Below are 27,071 nucleotides of genomic sequence, written 5' to 3' on the forward strand. Positions count from 1 at the left end.
CCTGGAATGCTCCAAGTACAATGGGTCTCTCCCGAACCAGAGACCAACGCGTACGTGGTCTTCCTCTGAAGAGTCCTTCCCTGGAATGCTCCAAGTACAATGGGTCTCTCCCGAACCGGAGACCAACCCATACGTGGTCTTCCTCTGAAGAGTCCTTCCCTGGAATGCTCGAAGTACAATGGGTCTCTCCCGAACCGGAGACCAACCCGTACGTGGTCTTCTTCCTAAGAGACGTTCCCTGGAATGTTCGAAGTACACCGGGTCTCTCCCGAACCGGAGACGGTACCCAACCACCTCACAATCCTCCTTTTAGTTTCCTTGCCTCGGGCTAGCCAGCCCCGAGACATTAAAGTCGGGTGGATCCGCACCCCAGGCCATAGCCTTCCTGGGGGGGGCTGGTCAGGAGGACCAGGACCATGTAATCAGCATTTCCTACTGGACGGGAACCGCCGAACCACGTGACATCCGCATCTTAAATACCCTCTCCCAGAAGGCACAGCGAGAGGGCCACTCCCACTGACCTGGCTCCGAGAAGAGAGTACCCAAGCACCCAACCAGGCCATAGTTCCATGCCTGCCACAAGAGACAGTGCCCCCCTGTGGCCAGGCTGAACATCTCACAGTCCAGTTAGACTGATGCAGAAGTCCAATTTAGACAAATGAACCCAAACCAAACTGCAGTTTAGGTAAAGTTTAACTTTGAAAAACGCATAGCGCGTGCTCTTCAGTATGTATGAGCGAGTTTGGGGTGGAGGAACTTGACTGGCCTGCGCAGGGTCCTGACCTCAAACCGATCTAATTCATCCCTAATGTGTTCTATCAGGTTGAGGCCAGGACTCTGTGCAGTCTAGTTCCTCCACCCCAAACTCGCTCATCCATTTCTTTATGGACCTTGCTTTGTGCATTGGTCCAAATCATTTGGTGGAGGGGGGATTATGGTGTGGGGTTGTTGTTCAGGGGTTGGACTTGCCACCTATCAGTGCCACCTATCAGTGCCCATCAGTGCCACTTATCAGTGCCATCTATCAGTGCCCATCAGTATCATCTATCAGTGGTACCTTTCAGTGCCCATCCGTGCCATCCTATCAGTGGCCATCAGTGCCGCCTTATCTGTCCCCATCAGTTCCACCTTATCTGTGCCTTTCAGTGCCACCTTAACTGTGCCTATTAGTGCCCATCAGTGCAGCCTATCAGTGCCCACCAGTGCCGCCTCATCAGCGCATTTCAATGAAGCAGAAAAATTACCTGTTTGCAAAATTTTTCCATTTTTTTATTTGTTTAGCAAAAAATAAAAACCCCCAGAGGTCAGGGCCGTTTTTAAGGCAGGGGAAAAGGGGCAGCTGCCCTGGGCCCTGTCATTGTTGTGGGGCCCAAAGCAGCTGCCTCACACGTGCCAAATATCCCAGTTTAAATTCCCTTGTCCCTTGAGGTTTTAGTCCCGGGCTGTGTCCCGATATCTCAGTGTGAAGTGCTGCTACTAAAGCTCTGCCCTATTGTGGTGTACAGGTGATTTACATGTAAATTACTGGAATTCATATGTAAATAGCGGCAGCTGGCAGCATTGATATGTATATAATGCCCCCCTGAGGTCATATCCACAGTAATCTCTAGCAGCTAATCAACAAGCAGAAATCATGTGCTGTAACCTCTAGCAACCAATCAGTGAGCCGTTATGTGTGCTGTACCTTTGGTGACCAATCAGTGAGCGGTAATGATACACTGTAACCTCTGGCGACCAGTCAGTGAGCGGTAATGATACACTGTAACCTCTACCGACCAGTCAGTGAGCAGTAATGATACACTGTAACCTCTGGCGACCAGTCAGTGAGCGGTAATGATACACTGTAACCTCTGTCGACCAGTCAGTGAGCGGTAATGATACACTGTAACCTCTGGCAATCAGTCAGTGAGTGATAATGATACACTGTAACCTCTGGCGACCAGTCAGTGAGCGGTAATGATACACTGTAACCTCTAGCGACCAGTCAGTGAGCAGTAATGATACACTGTAACCTCTGGCGACCAGTCAGTGAGTGATAATGATACACTGTAACCTCTGGCGACCAGTCAGTGAGCGGTAATGATACACTGTAACCCCTGGAGACCAGTCAGTGAGTGGTAATGATACACTGTAACCTCTGGCGATCAGTCAGTGAGCGGTAATGATACACTGTAACCTCTGGCGACCAGTCAGTAAGCGGTAATGATACATTGTACCCTCTGGCGACCAGTCAGTGAGCGATAATGATACACTGAAACCTCTGGCAACCAGTCAGTGAGCGATAATGATACACTGTAACCACTGGCAACCAATTTCAATAGCTGCCTGATCTGATTTTGTAAACTGAATTTGAGTCTAGCTGCTATTTATTGTATGTCTCAGAGCAGGTGGAGAGCGAAACTGCATGGGGGGGGGGGGGGCAAGAACATTTTTGCCCAGGGTCCAATCAATATTAAAGATGGCCCTGCCAGAGGTGAATAAATACCACCAAAAGAAATCTCTATTTGTGGGAAAAAAATAATAAAAATGTAATTTGGGTACAGTGTTGCATGACCGCGCAATTGTCCTTCAAAGTGTGACAGTGCCGAAAGCTGAAAATTGGTCTGGGCAGGAAGGGGGGGGGGGGGGGTTTAAGTGCCCGGTAAGCAAGTGGTTAAGTTCTGAACAACTCTGACGGGGCAGACATGCAAATTTTAAATGTACGCCAAAAGCATTCCGTTATATGAATTCCAGGCAAATTCTTGGAACATCCCGGGACTCAAATAATTGCCCTTCAAAATTCTAAAAATGGGGAGAAAAAAAATGACTTTGAGCTTGTTTACAAATACCAATCCGCGTCCTTGGAAAACCCGACAAATTGGAAGACGACATTTTCCCACGGATTGATGACGCTGACCGTGGCTTTAGTAAACCCCCAGAGACCACGTTGATTCAATATATAAAGTTTCTTCATTGGCAGGCAACAAAGAGATCCCGAGATAAAGAGCGATTTATATGTGAAGAGATACCAACCGGCCTTCCTGATCGAAGTCTCAACTCGCCGTAGAAGCCCCACGATAAAAATCTGCCAAGAAAGGAAGCCGCCGAGATGATATTTTATCGGGGAGGAAGTTCGTTGGCCAAACAACTTGTCAGCAAGTTTTTACGTTTTTTGAGAAGGTGCCTCAGACTCTCGACGTCTGTCGGAGGAGAGAAGAAGAAAGACCACCATCTGGTCATTACAAGGTAGGACATTTCATCACCGTGTCACCGATCGACCGATCGCCTATTCCACGGGCTTTGGAGAGCCCGATCACCTTCCAATCACCTTCCAATCACCTTCCAATCGCCTTCCAATCACCTTCCAATCACCTTCCATTTCATAGTTTGGGTCTCATCACTTAACTTGTCTTACTTGCTTTCATTTTTTTATTTTTTTCTGTGTTGTATCGGTTTGAACAATAACAACTTTATTCTTGGAGAAAATAGATCCAATAATTATTGAAATGTAAAAAAAAAAAAAAATATATAATTTTTTTGAGCATTTATCTAAGATGAGCAACAAAATGTAAACATTTGCCGAGTTTCCCAAATGTTATCTGACAATTTAAGCTTATTTTAGAAATGTAAAATATTTGTATCAAATATTGAATTTTTAAATAATCACCCCATAAAAACATCTAAAGGCACTTTATAAAAAAAAAAAAAAATATATATATATATATATATATATATATAATGTATATTTATAAATATGCGTTTTATAAAATCAACAAAATGTAAACTTGGCAGAGTTTCCCAAATGTGGCAATTTAAGCTTATTTTAGAAATGTAAAATATTTTGTATCAAATATTGAATTTTTAAATAATCACCCCATAAAAATACTTTATACTTATTTACCTACCCAGTTCGGGTCTCATCACTAACTTGTCTTGCTTGATTTAATTTTTATTTAATTTTTTTATTTTTTTTGTGTTGTATCGGTATGAACAATAATAACTTTATTCTTGGGGGAAAATAAATCCAATAATTATTGGAATGTAAATATATATATGTAAGAGCAACAAAATATAAACGTTTGAAGAATTTCCCAAATGTTATCTGGCAATTTAAACTTATTTTAGAAATGTAAAATATTTGTATCAAATGTTGAATTTTTTAATAATCAACCCATAAAAATATCTAAAGGCACTTTTTTGGGTCTCATCACTAAGTTGTCTCGCTTGCTTTAATTTTTTTTTTTTTTTGTGTTGTATCGGTATGAACATTAATAACTTTATTCTTGGGGAAAATAGATCCAATAATTATTGAAATGTAAAAAAAAAAAAAAAATTGTTTTTTTAAGCATTTATCTATCTAAAAAAAAAAAAAAAAAATATATATATATATATATATATATATATATATATATATATATATATATGTGTTTTGTAAGAGCAACAAAATGTAAACATTTGCAGAGTTTCCCAAATGTTATCTGGCAATTTAAGCTTTTTTTTTTAGAAATGTAAAATATTTGTATCAAATGTTGAATTTTTTTAATAATCACCCCATAAAAAAATCTAAAGGCACTTTATACTTTTTTACCTACCCAGTTTGGGTCTCATCACTAACTTGTCTTGCTTGTTTTAATTTTTATTTTTTATTTTTTTTGTGTTGTATCAGTATGAATATTAATAACTTTATTCTTGAGGAAAATAGATCCAATAATTATAGAAATGTAAAAAAAAAATTTGTTTTTTTAAGCATTTATCTACCGTGTTTCCCCGAATATAAGCCCGGGTCTTATATTGCAGCCCTCCTGGAAAATCAGGGTAGGTCTTATTTTCAGGGTAGGTCTTACTTTCGGGGGAAACATGGTAAGATAAGCAACAAAATTACCTACCCCGTTTGGGTCTCATCACTAAGTTGTCTTACTTGCTTTCATTTTTTTTTTTTTTGTGTTGTATCAGTACGAATATTAATAACTTTATTCTTGAGGAAAATAGATCCAATAATTATAGAAATGTAAAAAAAAAAAAAAAAAAAAAAAATAAATAATTTTTTTGAGCATTTATGTAAGATAACCAACAAAATGTAAACATTTGCAGTTTTCCAAATGTTATCTGGCAAATTAAGCTTTTTTTTTAGAAATGTTAAATATTTGTATCAAATGTTGAATTTTTTTAATAATCACCCCATAAAAAAATCTAAAGGCACTTTATACTTTTTTACCTACCCAGTTTGGGTCTCATCACTAACTTGTCTTGCTTGTTTTAATTTTAATTTAAATTTTTTTTTTTTTTTTTGTGTTGTATCAGTATGAATATTAATAACTTTATTCTTGAGGAAAATAGATCCAATAATTATTGAAATGTAAAAAAAAAAAAAAAAATTGTTTTTTTTAAGCATTTATCTACCGTGTTTCACCGAATATAAGATCAGGTCTTATACTGCAGCCCTCCTGGAAAATCAGGGTAGGTCTTATTTTCAGGGTAGGTCTTACTTTTGGGGAAACATGGTAAGATAAGCAACAAAATTACCTACCCCGTTTGGGTCTCATCACTAAGTTGTCTTACTTGCTTTATTTTTTATTTTTTTCTGTGTTGTATCAGTATGAATATTAATAACTTTATTCTTGGGGAAAATAGATCCAATAATTATTGAAATGTAAGAAAAAATTTTGAGCATTTATGTAAGATAAGCAACAAAATGTAAACATTTGCCGAGTTTCCAAAATGTTATCTGGCAATTTAAGCTTATTTTAGAAATGTAAAATATATGTATCAAATATATATTTTTTAATAATCACCCCACAAAAATATTTAAAGGTACTTTATACTTATTTACTTTATTATTTATTTATACTTTATTTTTATTTTTGGGAGAATTTATCTACTGTGTTTCCCTGAAAATAACCCCGGGTCTTATATTGCAACCCTCCTGGAAAATCGCAGTAGGTCTTATTTTCAGGGTAGGTCTACCTTTCGGGGGAAACACGGTAAAGATAAGCAACAAAAGGACTTACATAGTTCGGGTCTCATCACTAAGTTGTCTTGCTTGCTTTAATTAATTTATTTTTTTTGTTTTGTATCGGCATGAACATTAATAACTTTATTCTTGTAGAAAATAGATCCAATAATTATTGAAATGTAAAAAAAAAAAAAAATATTATTTTTTTGAGCATTTATCTAAGATGAGCAACAAAATGTAAACATTTGCAGAGTTCCCCAAATGTGGCAATTTTAGCTTATTTTAGAAATGTAAAATATTTTGTATCAAATATTGAATTTTTAAATAATCACCCCATAAAAATACTTTATATTTATTTACCTACCCAGTTTGGGTCTCATCACTAACTTGTCTTGCTTGCTTTAATTTTTATTTATTTTTTTATTTATTTTTTGTGTTGTATCGGTATGAACAATAATAACTTTATTCTTGGGGGAAAATAAATCCAATAATTATTGGAATGTAAATATATATATATATATATATATATATATATATATATATATTTGTAAGAGCAACAAAATATAAACATTTGCAGAGTTTCACAAATGTTATCTGGCAATTTAAACTTATTTTAGAAATGTAAAATATTTGTATCAAATGTTGAATTTTTTAATAATCAACCCATAAAAATATCTAAAGGCACTTTTTTGGGTCTCATCACTAAGTTGTCTCGCTTGCTTTAATTATTTTTTTTTTTTGTGTTGTATCAGTATGAACATTAATAACTTTATTCTTGGGGAAAATAGATCCAATAATTATTGAAATGTAAAAAAAAAAAAAAAAAATATTTTTTTTAAGCATTTATCTATCTAAAAAAAAAATATATATATATATATAAATATGTGTTTTGTAAGAGCAACAAAATGTAAACATTTGCAGTTTCACAAATGTTATCTGGCAGTTTAAGCTTATTTTAGAAATGTAAAATATTTGTATCAAATATTTTTTAATAATCAACCCATAAAAATATCTAAAGGCACTTTATACTTATTTACCTACCCAGTTTGGGTCTCATCACTAACTTGTCTTGCTTGTTTTAATTTTAATTTAAATTTTTTTTTTTTTTTTGTGTTGTATCAGTATGAATATTAATAACTTTATTCTTGAGGGAAATAGATCCATTAATTATAGAAATGTAAAAAAAAAAAAATTGTTTTTTTAAGCATTTATCTACCGTGTTTCCCCAAATATAAGCCCGGGTCTTATATTGCAGCCCTCCTGGAAAATCAGGGTAGGTCTTATTTTCAGGGTAGGTCTTACTTTTGGGGAAACATGGTAAGATAAGCAACAAAATTACCTACCCCGTTTGGGTCTCATCACAAGTTGTCTTACTTGCTTTATTTTTTTTTTTTTTGTGTTGTATCAGTATGAACATTAATAACTTTATTCTTGGGGAAAATAGATCCAATAATTATTGAAATGCAAAAAATATATATATATATTTTTGTGCATTTATGTAAGATAAGCAACAAAATGTAAACATTTGCAGAGTTTCCCAAATGTGGCAATTTAAGCTTTTTTTTTAGAAATGTTAAAAATTTGTATATATTGAATTTATATTTAAAATATTTTGTAAATATTGAATTTTTTAATAATCACCCCATAAAAAAAATCTAAAGGCACTTTATACTTTATACTTATTTACCTACCCAGTTTGGGTCTCATCACTAAGTTGTCTCGCTTGCTTTAATTTTTTTTTTTGTATTGTATCGGTATGAACATTAATAACTTTATTCTTGGGGAAAATAGATCCAATAATTATTGAAATGTAAAAAAAAAAAAAGCATTTATCTACCGCGTTTCCCCGAAAATAACCCCGGGTCTTATATTGCAGCCCTCCTGGAAAATCGGGGTAGGTCTTATTTTCAGGGTAGGTCTTACTTTCGGAGGAAAAGCATTTATCTACCGCGTTTCCCCGAAAATAACCCCGGGTCTTATATTGCAGCCCTCCTGGAAAATTGGGGTAGGTCTTATTTTCAGGGTAGGTCTTACTTTCGGGGGGAAACGCGGTAAGATAAGAAACAAAATGTAAACATTTGCAGAGTTTCCCAAAATGTTATCTGGCAGTTTAAGCTTATTTTAGAAATGTAAAATATCTGTAATAAATATTGAATTTTTAACCACTTAAGGACCGCCGTATTGCCAATGTACGTCATCACAATGGCATGTACAGGCACAAGCACGTACATGTTACGTGCTTGCCTTCCAGCGGGTGGGGGGGTCCGATCGGACCCCCTCCCGCTGGATACGGCGGTCCGGTTCGCTTCAGGAGCGATCTGAGATGAGGGGATGTGTCACGTACCTGGTTGGAGAGCCTAAAACGTGCAGGGAGCGGCGCCTCGTAAGCCTCCGGCTCGAGAGCCCCTGGAGATGGAGACAGGGATTCAGGAGTCCGGAGGACACAAGTGCCAGGCCGGATAGCAGATAGCAGGCACAGCCGGAACAGGTGGTAGACTGGAACGGCAGGCGCAACCAGCGCTGGACGCCGGACGGGAACTGCTGGACAGCTGGCACAGGTGGACAGGCAGGAGCCACAGAAGTAGTCGGTACTGGACTTCAGGTAGACAGGCAGGCGTGGTCAGAGGCGAGCTGGGTCGGCAACAATCGGGCAGCAGAGGTACAGAGCAGAAGGCAGAAGCGTGGTCAATCAGGCAAAGGGTCGGAGGCAGGCGGCAAACAGGCAAGGTCCAGGAACAGGCCGGGTACTGTATCAGGAACACACACACAGGAACAGGTAGCAGAAGTCTCAGGAACGCTGTAGACAGGACAGCACTGAGGAGCAGGAGCTGGTCCCTTAAATAGGCTATTGGGCGCCAAGAACGGTCGCACGGTACGTTTGCGTACCCCCGCGGGTAACCGTGCTCCCGTTCGTGACCCCGCGTACCCGCGTACGCCCGTTCGGCTTGTCGCGCACCCGCGTGCGCCCGCTCGTGTCAATGCGCACCCGCGTGCGCCTGTTGGGGACTACATGCACTCGCGTGCGTTCGTTTGCGCCAACCTGCGTCCGAGGGCACCGACGATCCCCTTGTACAGGAAACCTGCGGGTAAGTCTCCTTTGTACGATCGGGATAGTGGAACGACCGTGACATTGCCCCCCCCCCAAGGGGCAACCTCCGGATGCCCAACTGAGTCATTTTATCCGGATGAGTCCTCTTGAAGGCATGGATCAGTCTTTTAGCATGCAGGTTGGACTCTGGTTCCCACGAATTCTCCTCAGGGCCATATCCCTTCCACTTAACCAGGAACTGGGTCTGGTTCCGTCTTTTCCTGCAGTCCAGAATGGATTCGACCTCATATTCTAATTCCCCATCAATCATCACAGGTTCTGGGGGGTTGGCACTCCGATCGGCAAAGGGGTCCGGAACCGCAGGTTTGAGCAACGAGACATGAAAGACCGGGTGGATCCGGAATGACTCCGGGAGTTTCAGCTCAAAGGCCACATCATTTAATTTCCTCAGAATGGGGAATGGACCCACAAACTTCGGGCCCAGCTTCCTGGAAGGGCAGGCCAACTTATAATTCACTGTAGACAGCCAGACCTGGTCCCCGACCTGGAGGTCAAGTTCCCCCCTTCTCTTCCTATCAAAGACCTCTTTATAATGTTCCTGGGTCTTAGCCAGAGTTTCTTGAAGAATCCTGTTGTTGTTCTTGAAAAAATTAAGGTCCTCCTGAACCGCCGACACTGAACATTCGGGAAGACTACCGGGTAGAAAAAGCGGATGGAAACCAAAGTTTGCAAAAAATGGGGACTGTTTGGTGGCAGAATGGATGGAATTATTGTATGCGAATTCTGCTAATGGTAAGAGCGATGCCCAATCGTCCTGGGAGAAGGAAGAGAAGCAACGCAGATATTGCTCCAGCGTTTGGTTGGTTCTCTCGATCTGGCCGTTAGTTTGAGGGTGATAGGCCGAAGAAAGCGAAGCTCAATTTTCAGGGCCCCACAGAGAGCTTTCCAAAACCTGGACGTAAACTGTACCCCTCTATCAGAGGTGATGTCAGCAGGAACACCGTGGAGCCTTACCACTTCTTTAATAAAAGTCCTGGCCATCTCTGTGGCCGACGGGGTCCCCTTCATAGGTAAAAAGTGGGCCATCTTGGTAAACCTGTCTACCACCACCAAGATTGAGGAGAAGTCTTCAGAGGGGGGCAGTTCCACGATGAAATCCATGGATATCATCTTCCATGGTCTGTCTGGGATGGGCAATGGTCTCAGCAAGCCCCAAACCCTGGATTTACTACCTTTGTTCCTGATGCAAGTGGTGCATGCCTCTACATATTCCCTGCAGTGCTTCTTCATCTGAGGCCACCAAAACGTGCGTCGGAGCAAGTCTGTGGTTTTAAACACCCCAAAGTGACCGGCCAGTGGGTGGTCGTGGCAGGAGCTGAGGACCGCAGTACGTATCTCTTGGGGGACAAAGATTCTGTCCTGGTGCCAGAGAAGACCGTCTTTGGAGGTTAAGGAGATGTCAGGTGGTAGGGCCGGATCGCTGGAGGCCTGCTTAATTCAGGAAAGGAGATTTTCCTGAAGCAGAAGAAAGTTTCCTGGGGGAAGAATGGTGTCTGGAGTAGGGAGTACCACTGATTCGTTGTACATCCGGGAGAGAGCATCGGGCTTCACGTTCTTTGACCCGGGCCTGTACGTGATGTGGAACACAAATCTAGAAAAGAAAAGTGCCCACCGAGCCTGTCTTGGTTTCAGTCGCTTGGCTGATTTAAGATATTCTAGGTTTTTGTGGTCCGTATAGACCAGGATCGGGTGGGAAGCGCCTTCAAGGAGGTAGCGCCACTCCTCCAACGCTGCCTTGATTGCCAGTAGTTCTCGGTCACCGACATCATAGTTCCGCTCTGCTTCCGAAAGTTTGCGGGAGAAGAAGGCCACTGGGTACAAAAGTGACTTAGGTCCCTGTCTCTGGGAGAGTACTGCCCCAACGGCCACTTCCGAAGCATCCACCTCCAGGATATAAGGCAGCGTAGCGTCGGGGTGTCTTAGGATTGAGGCAGATACAAACAGGTTCTTTAGGGTTTTGAAGGCTTCTTGTGCCTTAGGAGTCCACTGAAATCTTTGACCCTGTTTGGTCAGTTCAGTGATGGGGGAAATGATGGAAGAAAATCCTCTGATGAACTTTCTGTAAAAATTAGCGAATCCCACGAACCGTTGGACCCCTTTTCTGTCCGAGGGAGCGGGCCAGTCTAAGATAGCTGAGATCTTCTGGGGATCCATCTCTATTCCATTTACCGAAATGATCAAGCCCAGGAATTGAATGCTTTGCTGTTCGAAAACGCACTTCTCCGGTTTAGCGTACAGGCCATGGAGGCGGAGTCGAGCCAGAACAATCTTCACATGTTCCCGATGTTCGGCTAAAGAGGAAGAGAAGATCAAAATATCATCGAGGTATATAACAACAAACAGGTCTAGGTACTCTCTAAAGACATCATTGACAAAATGCTGAAATGTAGCAGGAGCATTACAGAGTCCAAAGGGCATAACTAGATATTCGTAATGCCCGAATCGAGTACGAAAGGCGGTCTTCCATTCATCGCCTTCGCGAATGCGGACGAGGTTGTAAGCACCCCGTAGATCTAACTTGGAGAATACCCTAGCCGACCCCAGTCTCTGAAATAATTCGGGCACCAACGGTAGAGGGTAACGGTTTTTAACTGTGACTTTGTTGAGTGCCCGGTAGTCCACACATGGCCGTAAGGAGTGGTCCTTCTTCTGGACGAAGAAAATCCCCGCACCTGCCGGGGAAGTGGATGGCCGGATAAAGCCCTTCTTCAAGTTATCGTCCAGGTAGGTTTTCAGGGCTCCCAGCTCGGTCTCGGATAAGGGGAAGATCCTTCCGAAGGGGATCTCCGCTCCCGGAAGCAAGTCAATAGGGCAGTCATATAGTCTGTGGGGAGGTAAGGTCTCTGCGCCCTTTTTACTGAACACATCCATAAATTGATGATAAGCTTCGGGCACAGCCTGTCGGATTTCGGAGTCTGTCTCCAAGCAGAGCAGAGCAGAAGGGTCCGTATTGACGACCGGGAGGCAGTACTGATGACAATAGGCAGATGGAAACTCAATTCCTCCAGTGAACCAATTTATCAGAGGGTTGTGAGCCTTCAACCAGGGCATGCCGAGGATTACGGGAAAAAGTGGAGACTTGATAATGTCCAGACACAGGTGCTCCTGGTGGGCTCCAGCGATGGTGACAAGAAGAGGGGACGTCTCCTGGGTTACAGGTCCGGATCTTAGAGAGGAACCATCGGCCAGATAGATTGAAAGTCCCTTTACCCTAGGCCGAAGGGGAATGTTGTTTCTTAAGGCAAAGGACAAGTCCATAAAGCCGCTGCAGGCCCCAGAGTCAATAATCGCGTTGACGCTGATAGTCTTTCCGGAGAACTGTAAAAGAAGAGGCACAGCCAGGTGAGAGGTGGTACTGGTACTAGGCAGAGTAGAAGGAGAAGCAGGAGGTATAAGAAGGCACTTACGCGACTTGGCGGGGCAAGTGCGAACATAATGTCCAGATTCCCCGCAATAGAGGCAAAGGTTACCGGCTCTACGGCGTTGGCGCTCCTCGGGCGTCAGAGATGGGCGAAGTAGACCCAGTTGCATAGGCTCCGACGAATCCGGAGAAGATGGAGCAGGAAGGACCGGAGGGTTGGAACTTGGAACCCGTGGCAACATCCAGACTGGGCGAGAAGTGGAAGAGGAACGCTCCAGACGACGCTCTCTTAAACGCCTATCGATCTGGACTGAGAGGTCGATGAGCGCTTCGAGGGTTTCAGGGGTTCCCACGCGAGCCAGTTCATCTTTCAATGCTTCCGAGAGTCCCATGCGGAACTGGTAGCGGAGGGCTGAGTTATTCCACTCCGTGTCGGCACTCCAGTGCCTGAACTCAGACACATAGTCCTCTACTGGCCTGCGACCTTGTTGGAGCACGTGCAAAGCTGCTTCTGCGGTAGCAACAAGCTGGGGGTCCTCATATAGCCGAGACATTGCTTGAAGGAAAGAGTCCAGAGAGGGGTCTTTTCGTTCTAGGAGACGATGTGCCCAGGCCTGAGGTTCGTCGGTTAGTAGGGAGATAACGAACCCCACTTTTGTTGCCTCGAGGGAAAAGGTCCGGGGTTGAAGAGCGAAAAAGAGCTCGCAGGAGTTCCGAAAGGCCCTGAACTTGTTCCGGTTGCCGGAGAAACGGTCTGGCGTAGGGACCCTTGGTTCTGGCGGCATCATGACCACTGAAGGGGGGCCTGGAGGCCCAGGGACAGCTGGGGCTGCGGCAGATAGGGCCTGGACCCGTTCTTCCAATCGGCCGTAGCCTTCTTGCAGGTTCTTCACGGCCTGGGTGAGGCCGGCTAGATGATGGCAAAGTTCATCCATTGGAGACGCTCCCTACGAGGGCTCGGACATGGCTGTCCTGTACTGTCACTTACCTGGTTGGAGAGCCCAAAACGTGCAGGGAGCGGCGCCTCGTAAGCCTCCGGCTCGAGAGCCCCTGGAGATGGAGACAGGGATTCAGGAGTCCGGAGGACACAAGTGCCAGGCCGGATAGCAGATAGCAGGCACAGCCGGAACAGGTGGTAGACTGGAACGGCAGGCGCAACCAGCGCTGGACGCCGGACGGGAACTGCTGGACAGCTGGCACAGGTGGACAGGCAGGAGCCACAGAAGTAGTCGGTACTGGACTTCAGGTAGACAGGCAGGCGTGGTCAGAGGCGAGCTGGGTCGGCAACAATTGGGCAGCAGAGGTACAGAGCAGAAGGCAGAAGCGTGGTCAATCAGGCAAAGGGTCGGAGGCAGGCGGCAAACAGGCAAGGTCCAGGAACAGGCCGGGTACTGTATCAGGAACACACACACAGGAACAGGTAGCAGAAGTCTCAGGAACGCTGTAGACAGGACAGCACTGAGGAGCAGGAGCTGATCCCTTAAATAGGCTATTGGGCGCCAAGAACGGTCGCACGGTACGTTTGCGTACCCCCGCGGGTAACCGTGCTCCCGTTCGTGACCCCGCGTACCCGCGTACGCCCGTTCGGCTTGTCGCGCACCCGCGTGCGCCCGCTCGTGTCAACGCGCACCCGCGTGCGCCTGTTGGGGACTACATGCACTCGCGTGCGTTCGTTTGCGCCAACCTGCGTCCGAGGGCACCGACGATCCCCTTGTACAGGAAACCTGCGGGTAAGTCTCCTTTGTATGATCGGGATAGTGGAACGACCGTGACAGGATGGCCGTTGGTTTCTGGCCATCCCCTCTCGATCGCTCCTGGCCAATGAGAAGCTTCCTCCCACTGTGTATTGTATACACAGGCAGGGAGGAAGTGATGTCATTCTCCTCGGGGTGGTCTTTTTGACCGGACTACGAGGAGAAGACTATAAGTAAGTGTGCACCAAACACTACACTGACATGTAGGCACACAAACCCCCCCCCCCCGATCACCCCCCCCCCCCCGATCGCCCCCCCTCCCCCTCCCAGTCACAGTGTCACTGATTGCAGTGTTTATTTATTTACTGATCACTGCATTCAGTGTCAGTTGTAAAAGTAAAAACTGTCAGGGCAGTTAGTGTTAGGTCCAGGGTATCCCCCTATCACCCCCCAATAAAGGTTTAATCCCCTAATTGCCCTTAGAGTTAACCCTTTCACCCCCTTTTGCCAGTGTCACTAAGCGATCATTTTTCTGATTGCTGCATTAGTGTCACTGGTGTCGCTAGGTAGCTAGCTATTTTTTTAGGTTCACCGCCAGGTTTTTATAGCGCTAGGTACCCCGATATACTACCCAATAATGGTTTTAACCCCCTGATTGCCCCTAGTTAACCCTTTCACCCCCTTTTGCCAGTGTCACTAAGCGATCATTTTACTGATCGCTGCATTAGTGTTGCTAGTGTCGCTAGGTAGCTAGTTATTTTTTAGGTTCTGAATGACAACATGGCGGCCACCGCTACCGCTTCCGATTCCTCTCCGGATCCACCTGACCGGTCAACAAATGTTAAGCATCAGCTGGGTGTCATTAAAACACCCTGTTTAAACGTGGGTGCACAGAGTTCCACCAAAAGGAAAAAGTTGAAACCTTCAAGAAAACAAGAAGGGGCGGTCAAAGACACAGATGGAGCAACCAAAGATCGTTACAAACTGAGAGATCGGTTCCGGAAATAGCATCAAACGTGGTGAATTTGTCAAGCACTGTCCTGAATTCTGCTGAAATATCGCTGTTGTCTAAAGGACTGAATTTTTGTCCAGATAGGCATTTTGATTTATTCGGGACAGTTTTAGATATGAATAAATTTGTGCGTTCTCTCACCTTGAAAAAGCATTATTTTGGTGGTACTGATGATGGGTCAGCTGTGGATTCTGGAGATTGCGATCCTGCGACCGCTGCCATTATGGGTGAGTCTTGTTCCCCTCCTTCTAGCTTTTCTGATCAATGTGCTCTTTGCGATTTGGAAGATTTGGCTATTGAGTCTGCACCTGCCCCTATGGAGATGTTGGGTGGTCGCACTACTATCCCTTTTCGATTAAGGTCAGACTTCTACCCGATTGGCTCCAGGGGCAAGGACATGGACCTTTTTCAAAAGCTAGTGGAGAAAGACCTGACTCATCTGGCTTGCGGTCGCAGAAGTCGCTCCAGACCCAATAATTTATCTAGTGTTGAAAAAGAGGCTCTTACCCATCTGAGTGCCAACAAATGTATTGTGATAAAAAATGCCGATAAGGGGGGCTCTGTTGTAGTGCTAGATTCATGTACGTATAGGGATGAAGCAATCCGCCAACTGTCGGATGACAAAACTTATTTGAAGTTAAAGGGGGATCCTACGTCCACCTTTAGGAAGGATCTTAATGCACTTTTGGATAGAGCAGTCACAGCAGGCATTTTCACTCAAGTTGAGAGAGATATGTTTATCCCTGATGCCCCGATTATGCCCATTTTTCATCATTTACCCAAGCTGCACAAGGGTTGTCAACCCTTGTCAGGTAGACCTATAGTGGCAGGCATTGGGTCACTGAATGAGCGCTTGGGGGAGTGGGTTGATTACCAGTTACAGCCACTGGTTTCTGATTTACCCGTTTTTTTGAGAGATACTAAGCAGCTTTTGTCTGATATTCAACCTATGAAATGGGATTCGGATTTTGTGTGGATTACCTGTGATGTGGCCTTTATTCATCTATCCCCCACTCTCTAGGGATTCAGGCCATAGCCTTTTTTCTTAGACATCATAGCCAACGCTCCTTGGTGCACCAAGAGTTTGTTTTATGTTGTTTAGAGTATTTATTAACTCACAATTTTTTTATGTTCGACGGGGACTACTATCTCCAGAAGTGCGGGGCCTCGATGGGCGCTAAATTCTCCCCCTCCCTTGCTAATTTGTACATGGGTTGGTGGGAGAGGTCCCGCATTTTTGGCGCTGGTTGTCCCCATCGCTCTGAGATTAAGTTTTTCCGTCGCTATATAGACGACTAAGGCCGCGTACACACGCGGGGACTGTTCGCCCAACTTTGTCCGTCAAACAGTTTCGGCAAACAGTCCACTCAAAATTAGCATGGACGGACTTGCCCACACACGACGAACGAACAGTTTGCTGAAACCGTGCGCGATGACGTGAACGGCACGTACGACGGGACGAAAAATACGACGTCCTATACACTGCATTATAACTTTCAGCGTGTAAATCCTTTCTGAGCATGCGCGGAACTTAGTTTGTCGAACAAGCCTACACACGAGGGAACTGTTCGCTGAAACAAAGCTAGGTACCCCGATATACTACCCAATAATGGTCTTAACCCCCTTTCACCAGCGATCACAGTATAAGTGTCACTGGTGTCGCTGGTTAGCCAGTTAGTTATTTAGGTTCCCCGTCAGGTTTTTATATAGCGCCAGGGACCCCCATATACTACCTAATAAAAATTTAACTAGCGATCACCGTATAAGTGTTACGGGTGACTCTGGTTAGTTTGCTTTTTATAGCATCAGGGCACCCACCATTTATTACCCAAAAAAGGTTTAACCCCCTGATCACCCGGCGGGTGATATCAATTAGGTTTTAGGGTCAGGGTCTGCGTCGCCCCAGGCAGCGCTAGGTTAGTGCCAGTACCGCTAACACCCACACGCAAAGCATACACCTCCCGTAGTGGTATAGAATCTGAACAGATCAATATCTGATCTGATCAGATCTATACTAGCGTCCCCAGCAGTTCAGGGTTCCAAAAAAAACGCATTGTTAGCGGGATCAGCCCAGAAACCTGCTGGCACCTGCGTTTTGCCCCTCTGCCCAGCCCACCCAAGTGCAGTATCGATCGATCACTGTCACTTACAAAACACTAAACACATAACTGCAGCGATCGCAGAGTCAGGCCTGATCCCTGCCATCGCTAACAGTTTCTTTGGTAGCGTTTTAGATTTAAATCCGGAAGGCAGTGCTTGGTTTTCGGGGTCCCGTACGCGGCTAGGCTCCCAAAAAGTCCCCCACATGTGGTATCCCCGTACTCGGGAGAAGCAGCAGAATTTATTTTGGGGTATCATTTGACTTATGCCCATAGCATGTGTGAGCAATATATCATTTAGTGACAACTTTGTGCAAAAAAAAAAAAAAAAATTGTAATATTCCTGCAACTTGTGGCAAAATATAAAATATTTCATGGACTCAACATGCCTCTCAGTAAATAGCTTGGGGTGTCTACTTTCCAAAATGGGGTCATTTTGGGGGGTTTTGTGCCATCTTGGCATTTTATGACCTTCGAAACTGTGATAGGTAGTGAGGAGTGAAATCAAAAATTTGCACCCTTAGAAATCCTGAAGGCAGTGATTGGTTTTCGGGGTGCCGTACGCGGCTAGGCTCCCAAAAAGTCCCACATATGTGGTATCCCCGTACTCAGGAGAAGCAGCAGAATATATTTTGGGGTGCAATTCCACATTTAACTATGGCATGTGTGAGCAATATATCATTTAGTGACAACTTTTTGTAAACTTTTTATTTTTTTATTTTTTTGTCATTGTTCAATCACTTGGGACAAAAAAAAAAAATATTCAATGGGCTCAACATGCCCCTCATCAATTTCCTTGGGGTGTCTACTTTCCAAAATGGGGTCATTTGGGGGGGTTTTGTGCTATTTTGGCATTTTATGGCCTTCGAAACTGTGATAGGTAGTGAGGAGTGAAATCAAAAATTTGCACCCTTAGAAATCCTGAAGGCAGTGATTGGTTTTCAGGGTGCCGTACGCGGCTAGCCTCCCAAAAAGTCCCACATATGTGGTATCCCCGTACTCAGGAGAAGCAGCAGAATATATTTTGGGGTGCAATTCCATATATAACTATGGTAGTGTGAGCAATGTATCATTCAGTGACAACTTTTTGTAAACTTCTTTTTTATTTTTATTTTTTTGTGTCATTATTCAATCACTTGGGACAAAAAATAAATATTCAATGGGCTCAACATGCCCCTCAGCAATTTCCTTGGGGGTGTCTACTTTCCAAAATGGGGTCATTTGGGGGGGGGGGGGGTTGTACTGCCCTGCCATTTTAGCACCTCAAGAAATGAGATAAGCAGTCATAAATTAAAAGCTGTGTAAATTCCAGAAAATGTACTCTAGTTTGTAGACGCTATAACTTTTGCGCAAACCAATAAATATACGCTTATTGACATTTTTTTTACTAAAGACATGTGGCTGAATACATTTTGCCCTAAATGTATGACTAAAATTGAATTTATTCGATTTTTCTTATAACAAAAAGTAGAAAATATCTTTTTTTCTGAAAATTTTTGGTCTTTTTCCATTTATATCGCAAAAAATAAAAATCGCAGAGGCAATAAAATACCATCAAAAGAAAGCTCTATTTGTGGGAAGAAAAGGACGCAAATTTCGTTTGGGTACAACATTGCATGACCGCGCAATTACCAGTTAAAGCAGTGCAGTGCGAAATTGTAAAAAGACCTCTGGTCCTTAGGCTTAGACAATTGGTCCGGGGCTGAAGTGGTTAAAACCAAAATACAAAAAAACGCAATTGTGCACAATGTAAAAAGTACAAAAATAGCTAAACGATTGAAAAGATTGAATTCACTTACAATTTAAACCAGTGAGTTTAACATTTATGCAAAACAGTTTCTCAGTTCCTGATGTTTCACCCCCTGAAATCGGAGAAATTTCCATTCTGGGATGATTTACAGGCTAAACAGTATAAAATCCTTCAAATGCGGTTTCTCCCCTATAAAAAGACCAAAACTGCGCCTCTGCAAACCAAAATCAGCTTTTTAACACAGAACAGACCGTACTACTCACACTAAACTTAGAAAACCTGGCCCAAAAGCAGAGCAATTCCACCCAAAACACAGCAGACACAAAATGGCAATTGCAGCAAACGAAAACCGGGCCACGACAAAATGGCAGGTGAAAGCCCCGGCCACATGGTGACTACAACAAAATGTCCGACAACACAATGGTAAAACAAACATTTGAAATGCCTTTGCTGTTCCCGCCAAAACCAGCACTAATCAAGATTTCTTCGATAGAAAACCAAACAATTGAGAATGCACAGCTAACCTAAGACACACACTTTAGGCTACATCAACAAGGGAAAAAATCCGAAAGTTACATAAAACACAAAATAACAAGGCTCAAACATACACTCTTGTTCCCAAGGAAAGGTCATATACTTAACTCTGGCATCAGCTTCCACAAGAGAAATATAAACAGCGATGGCTGCATGCACGATGGTTACTGCCAGCGATGCTGCACCTGTTACTGCGAGCGATACTGCACCTGTTACTATCAGCGATGCTGCACCTGTTACTGCGAGCGATACTGCACCTGTTACTATAAGCGATGCTGCACCTGTGACTGCGAGCGATACTGCACCTGTGACTGCGAGCGATACTGCACCTGTGACTGCGAGCGATACTGCACCTGTTACTGAGAGCGATACTGCACCTGTTACTGCGAGCGATACTGCACCTGTGACTGCGAGCGATACTGCACCTGTTACTGAGAGCGATACTGCACCTGTTACTGCGAGCGATACTGCACCTGTGACTGCGAGCGATACTGCACCTGTTACTGCGAGCGATACTGCACCTGTTACTGCGAGCGATACTGCACCTGTTACTGCGAGCGATACTGCACCTGTTACTGAGAGCGATACTGCACCTGTTACTGCGAGCGATACTGCACCTGTGACTGCGAGCGATACTGCACCTGTTACTGCGAGCGATACTGCACCTGTTACTGCGAGCGATACTGCACCTGTTACTGCGAGCGATACTGCACCTGTTACTGCGAGCGATACTGCACCTGTTACTGCGAGTGATACTGCACCTGTGACTGCAAGCGATACTGCACCTGTTACTGCGAGCAATACTGCATCTGTTACTGCGAGCGATACTGCACCTGTGACTGCGAGCGATACTGCACCTGTTACTGCGAGCGATACTGCACCTGTTACTGCGAGTGATACCGCACCTGTTACTGTGAGCGATACTGCACCTGTTACTGCGAGCGATACTGCACCTGTTACTGTGAGCGATACTGCACCTGTTACTGCGAGCGATACTGCACCTGTTACTGCGAGCGATACTGCACCTGTTACTGCGAGCGATACTGCACCTGTTACTGCGAGCGATACTGCACCTGTTACTGCGAGCGATACTGCACCTGTTACTGCGAGTGATACTGCACCTGTGACTGCAAGCGATACTGCACCTGTTACTGCGAGCAATACTGCATCTGTTACTGCGAGCGATACTGCACCTGTGACTGCGAGCGATACTGCACCTGTTACTGCGAGCGATACTGCACCTGTTACTGCGAGTGATACCGCACCTGTTACTGTGAGCGATACTGCACCTGTTACTGCGAGCGATACTGCACCTGTTACTGTGAGCGATACTGCACCTGTTACTGCGAGCGATACTGCACCTGTTACTGCGAGTGATACCGCACCTGTTACTGTGAGCGATACTGCACCTGTTACTGCGAGCGATGCTGCACCTGTTACTGAGAGCGATACTGCACCTGTGACTGCGAGCGATACTGCATCTGTTACTGAGAGGGATACTGCACCTGTTACTGCGAGCGATACTGCACCTGTTACTGCGAGCGATACTACACCTGTTACTGCGAGTGATACCGCACCTGTTACTGTGAGCGATACTGCACCTGTTACTGCGAGCGATACTGCACCTGTTACTGTGAGCGATACTGCACCTGTTACTGAGAGCGATACTGCACCTGTTACTGCGAGCGATACTGCACCTGTTACTGAGAGCGATACTGCACCTGTGACTGCGAGCGATACTGCACCTGTGACTGCGAGCGATACTGCACCTGTTACTGAGAGCGATACTGCACCTGTTACTGCGAGCGATACTGCACCTGTTACTGAGAGCGATACTGCACCTGTTACTGCGAGCGATACTGCACCTGTTACTGCGAGCGATACTGCACCTGTGACTGCAAGCGATACTGCACCTGTTACTGCGAGCAATACTGCACCTGTTACTGCGAGTGATACTGCACCTGTGACTGCGAGCGATACTGCACCTGTTACTGCGAGCGATACTGCACCTGTTACTGCGAGTGATACCGCACCTGTTACTGTGAGCGATACTGCACCTGTTACTGCGAGCGATACTGCACCTGTTACTGTGAGCGATACTGCACCTGTTACTGAGAGCGATACTGCACCTGTTACTGCCAGCGATACTGCACCTGTTACTGAGAGCGATACTGCACCTGTTACTGCGAGCGATACTGCACCTGTTACTGCGAGCGATACTGCACCTGTGACTGCAAGCGATACTGCACCTGTTACTGCGAGCAATACTGCACCTGTTACTGCGAGTGATACTGCACCTGTGACTGCGAGCGATACTGCACCTGTTACTGCGAGCGATACTGCACCTGTTACTGCGAGTGATACCGCACCTGTTACTGTGAGCGATACTGCACCTGTTACTGAGAGCGATACTGCACATGTTACTGAGAGCGATACTGCACCTGTTACTGCGAGCGATACTGCATCTGTTACTGCGAGCGATACTGCACCTGTTACTGCGAGCGATACTGTACCTGTTACTGCCAGCGATACTGCACCTGTTACTGCGAGCGATACTGCACCTGTTACTGCCATCATTCTTGTACATGTGACCACCTGTGTTCTACACTTGTTACCATAAGTAAAAACGCTAGTGTTGGCATCTGTGTTCTGTAAAAAAAACTTTTCATCCTTTAACTTGCATTCTTCTAAATACATGAACTGTTAAACCTTCATGCACGTTGTATTTCCTTCTTCCTTGACTTTGGTACCTTATTTCACAAGCTGATTGGGCCTCCTGTCATGTGACTGTTTCACGTGGGTTTGCGCTGAACTCAGTTTGGCCTGAACTCGCGTGAGACTGTCACATGACAGCAAGCCGCCATCTCAATCAGCTGTGGTCATGGAATTCCCCACCCCCCCCCAACCCCGCATGTAACAAAGGGGCAGCCATAGTGATGACATCATTGACCTAGCATGGCCATATTTGGACAATATATAACCATGTGGCCATAAAGGGGTCAATGATGTCACCAGCACCCCCTTTTGTTGCGTGCGGTTGCAGAGTGGAGGAACTCCAAGGCTGCAGCTGATTGGGCCTCCTTGTCTCCCATGGCTTTGGACCAAACTTTAGCTTATCGTTAGTCACAGAACTTCATCAAGACCAGTCATAACCTTATACTTTATGTTACATTTCGATAACGTCTGATTGAATAGTAACCACATGGATGCAAAAACTTTTATGTTTTTACAGGAGAACAAGATGTCCAACGTCAGTGATGTGACGGAACCACCCACCTTTTACAACCATGCGCATTTGTTCAATGTCCTGGTTTTCTCTTTCACGACCCTCGTGGGCGTCCCCGGCAATGCTCTGGTGCTTTGGGTTACCGGAGTGAAGATGAAGCGGACCGTGATTACCATTTGGTTTTGGAACCTTGCCGTGGCCGATATCATGTGCTGCTTGTGTCTTCCGTTGATTATAGTGCAGTACTTCTACTCAAACTGGCTGTACGGTCCGGTGCTCTGCAAGAGTTTACCCTTCGTCATTCTTTTAAACATGTTCACCAGCGTCTTCACCTTGGTGGCTATCAGTGTTGACCGGTGCATCCTGGTTGTCCTACCCATTTGGGCCCGAAATCACCGAGGAGTACGAAAGGCGTGGATGACCTGCTTGGCTATTTGGATGATGTCCTTCATAATCTGTATACCTAAGTTCCTGTACAGAACTTTCTCCGCTTCCAATGGGTCAGTTCGATGCACTTCTGAACCGCACATGACAGAGCCCACCACTTACATCTATATGGTTTTTGGTTTTCTGCTTCCATTCCTAATCATTTCTGCCTGTTACATTTCTGTGGCTTTTATATTGCACAATAGAAGAGTTACAGAAATTGGTAATAAAATCATCAAGGTGTCTTTAGGGATCATAGTCGCATTTTTCATCACCTGGGCCCCCTACCACATCATGGGCGTAGTCCTGATATTCACTAAAAATGAACTGGCGGACATCCTAGATCTGTTCTCGCAGGCCCTGGCCCTGTTCAATAGTTGCGTCAACCCGATTCTCTATGTCTTCATGGGGAAAGATATGAAGGATAAGGTGAGACAACCTATTGCGAGACTCATGCAAAATACATTTAGCGAAAGCTCGTCAAGCGGCGGAGCACCTCGCAGGTCAAACCGGGCGGCCGAAGACGTGACTCCACAGTAAGGATCTCGGTGTAAAATGCCGACTTATGCCAAAAAGACGAAGAAAGACCTCTGCTTGAATGTTTAGAAGGACCTGTAGACTTCTTTGTTGTATTAGGGATTTGTGAGCAACTGGCTGCTGGAAATCCATGCATGCTTGGGTAGCCATATGTTGGCAGATGTCTTGTGCAAGTCACGTGCCATCAGGGCTGTTTGACCAACTCACACAATGGGTGTTACATAGTTAGTTAGGTTGCATAAAGACACCAGTCCATCCAGTGTGAGTGTCTACAATTGTCCCTATCCCTGTACATTGCATCAGTCCTTACCCTCAAGGTTCCCACAATCCAAGGTCCCCATTCATATACTAGGGGCCAATTTTGGACAGAAGCCAATTAATCTACCTGCATGTCTTTGTAGTGTGGGAGGAAACCGGAGTACCCGGAGGAAACCCACACAGGCACAGGGAGAACATGCAAACTCCAGGCAGGTAGTGTCATGGTTGGGATCCGAACCAGCAACCCTTTTAATGCTAGGCGAGAGTGCTACCCACTACACCACTGTGCCACTCACTACACCACTGTGCCACTCACTACACCACTGTGCTGCCACGTGCACTGCATTTAGGCTACTCAACCTGCCTGCTATATCACATTGACATACCCCATGCTTATGAAAGCCTTGGACTTCAGCGGAGCTGTCTTGAATATTGACGGGGCCCTGGACAAATATTTTCTTGCCTCCCCCCCCAACATCCCAAAAAACAAACAAACACACCCATAGATTTGTCTGAAAAGAAAACCCCATGAATACACAGGATCCCCCCCCCCCCAATGCTAGCTGCACCATTAAATGGGACCCCCCCTCCTCCATTATTATACAAGACCCCTTCCGCATACTACCCCAATCATTACAAACGATCCCCTCCCCCATACTATCCCCATCACTACACAGGACCCCTCCCCCATACTACCTGCACTATTACATGGGACCTCCCCTCCTCCATCATTATACAAGACCCCTTCCGCATACTACCCCAATCATTACAAATTATCCCTTCCCCCATACTATCCCCATGATTACACAGGACCCCTCCGCCATACTCCCCTCATTATTACACAGGACCCCTCCTCCATACTCCCCTCATTATTACACAGGACCCCTCCGCCATACTCCCCCTCATTATTACAAAGGACCCCTCCGCCATACTCCCCTCATTATTACACAGAACCCCTCCGCCATACTCCCCTCATTATTACACAGAACCCCTCCGCCATACTCCCCTCATTATTACACAGAACCCCTCCGCCATACTCCCTTCATTATTACACAGAACCCCTCCGCCATACTCCCCCTCATTATTACACAGGACCCCTCTGCCATACTCCCCCTCATTATTACACAGGACCCCTCTGCCATACTCCCCTCATTATTACACAGGATCCCTCCGCCATACTCCCCTCATTATTACACAGGATCCCCTCCGCCATACTCCCCTCATTATTACACAGGACCCCTCCTCCATACTCCCCTCATTATTACACAGGATCCCCTCCGCCATACTCCCCTCATTATTACACAGGATCCCCTCCGCCATACTCCCCTCATTATTACACAGGACCCCTCCACCATACTCCCCTCATTATTACACAGGACCCCTCCGCCATACTCCCCTCATTATTACACAGGACCCCTCCGCCATACTCCCCTCATTATTACACAGGATCCCCTCCGCCATACTCCCCTCATTATTACACAGGACCCCTCCGCCATACTCCCTTCATTATTACAAAGGACCCCTCCGCCATACTCCCCTCATTATTACACAGGACCCCTCCTCCATACTCCCCTCATTATTACACAGGATCCCCTCCGCCATACTCCCCTCATTATTACACAGGATCCCCTCCGCCATACTCCCCTCATTATTACACAGGATCCCTCCGCCATACTCCCCCCATTATTACACAGAACCCCTCCGCCATACTCCCCTCATTATTACACAGGATCCCCTCCGCCATACTCCCCTCATTATTACACAGGACCCCTCCACCATACTCCCCTCATTATTACACAGGACCCCTCCGCCATACACCCCCCATTATTACACAGGACCCCTCTGCCATACTCCCCTTATTATTACACAGGACCCCTCCGCCATACTCCCCCTCATTATTACACAGGACCCCTCCGCCATACTCCCCTCATTATTACAAAGGACCCCTCCGCCATACTCCCCTCATTATTACACAGAACCCCTCCGCCATACTCCCCTCATTATTACACAGAACCCCTCTGCCATACTCCCTTCATTATTACACAGAACCCCTCCGCCATACTCCCCTCATTATTACACAGGACCCCTCTGCCATACTCCCTTCATTATTACACAGAACCCCTCCGCCATACTCCCTTCATTATTACACAGAACCCCTCCGCCATACTCCCCTCATTATTACACAGGACCCCTCTGCCATACTCCCCTCATTATTACACAGGACCCCTCTGCCATACTCCCCTCATTATTACACAGAACCCCTCTGCCATACTCCCTTCATTATTACACAGAACCCCTCCGCCATACTCCCCTCATTATTACAAAGGACCCCTCCGCCATACTCCCCCTCATTATTACACAGGACCCCTCCGCCATACTCCCCCTCATTATTACACAGGACCCCTCCGCCATACTCCCCTCATTATTACACAGAACCCCTCCGCCATACTCCCCTCATTATTACACAGAACCCCTCCGCCATACTCCCTTCATTATTACACAGAACCCCTCCGCCATACTCCCCTCATTATTACAAAGGACCCCTCCGCCATACTCCCCTCATTATTACACAGGACCCCTCCGCCATACTCCCCCTCATTATTACACAGGACCCCTCCGCCATACTCCCCCTCATTATTACACAGGACCCCTCCACCATACTCCCCTCATTATTACACAGGACCCCTCCGCCATACTCCCCTCATTATTACAAAGGACCCCTCTGCCATACTCCCCTCATTATTACACAGGACCCCTCCGCCATACTCCCCTCATTATTACACAGGACCCCTCCGCCATACTCCCCTCATTATTACAAAGGACCCCTCCGCCATACTCACCTCCTTATTACACAGGACCCCTCCTCCATACTCCCCCTCATTATTACAAAGGACCCCTCCGCCATACTCCCCTCATTATTACACAGGACCCCTCCGCCATACTCCCCTCATTATTACACAGGACCCCTCCGCCATACTCCCCTAATAATTACACAGGACCCCTCCGCTATACTCCCCTCATTATTACACAGGACCCCTCCGCCATACTCCCCTCATTATTACACAGGACCCCTCCGCCATACTCCCCCTTATTATTACAAAGGACCCCTCCGCCATACTCCCCTCATTATTAC

The 27,071-nt window shown here is 45.6% G+C and overlaps 1 protein-coding gene across 1 annotated transcript in view; it reads left to right on the forward strand.

Moving 5' to 3' along the window:
* The window catches only part of LOC143956915 (C3a anaphylatoxin chemotactic receptor-like), a 137,357-nt gene extending 113,499 nt beyond the window's left edge, over positions 1-23,858 (forward strand). The window contains exon 2 of the mRNA XM_077467082.1: positions 22,724-23,858. Within this exon, the coding sequence (XP_077323208.1) occupies positions 22,724-23,683 (960 nt within the window). The 3' untranslated portion in view covers positions 23,684-23,858. The remainder of the gene's footprint in view (positions 1-22,723) is intronic.
* Positions 23,859-27,071: the final 3,213 nt, after the last annotated feature.

The sequence above is a fragment of the Lithobates pipiens genome, unplaced genomic scaffold (genome assembly GCF_037356315.1).
Source record: "Lithobates pipiens isolate NorthernLeopardFrog02 unplaced genomic scaffold, aLitPip1_a1.2 Scaffold_47, whole genome shotgun sequence".
NCBI classification, from domain to species: Eukaryota; Metazoa; Chordata; class Amphibia; order Anura; family Ranidae; genus Lithobates; species Lithobates pipiens.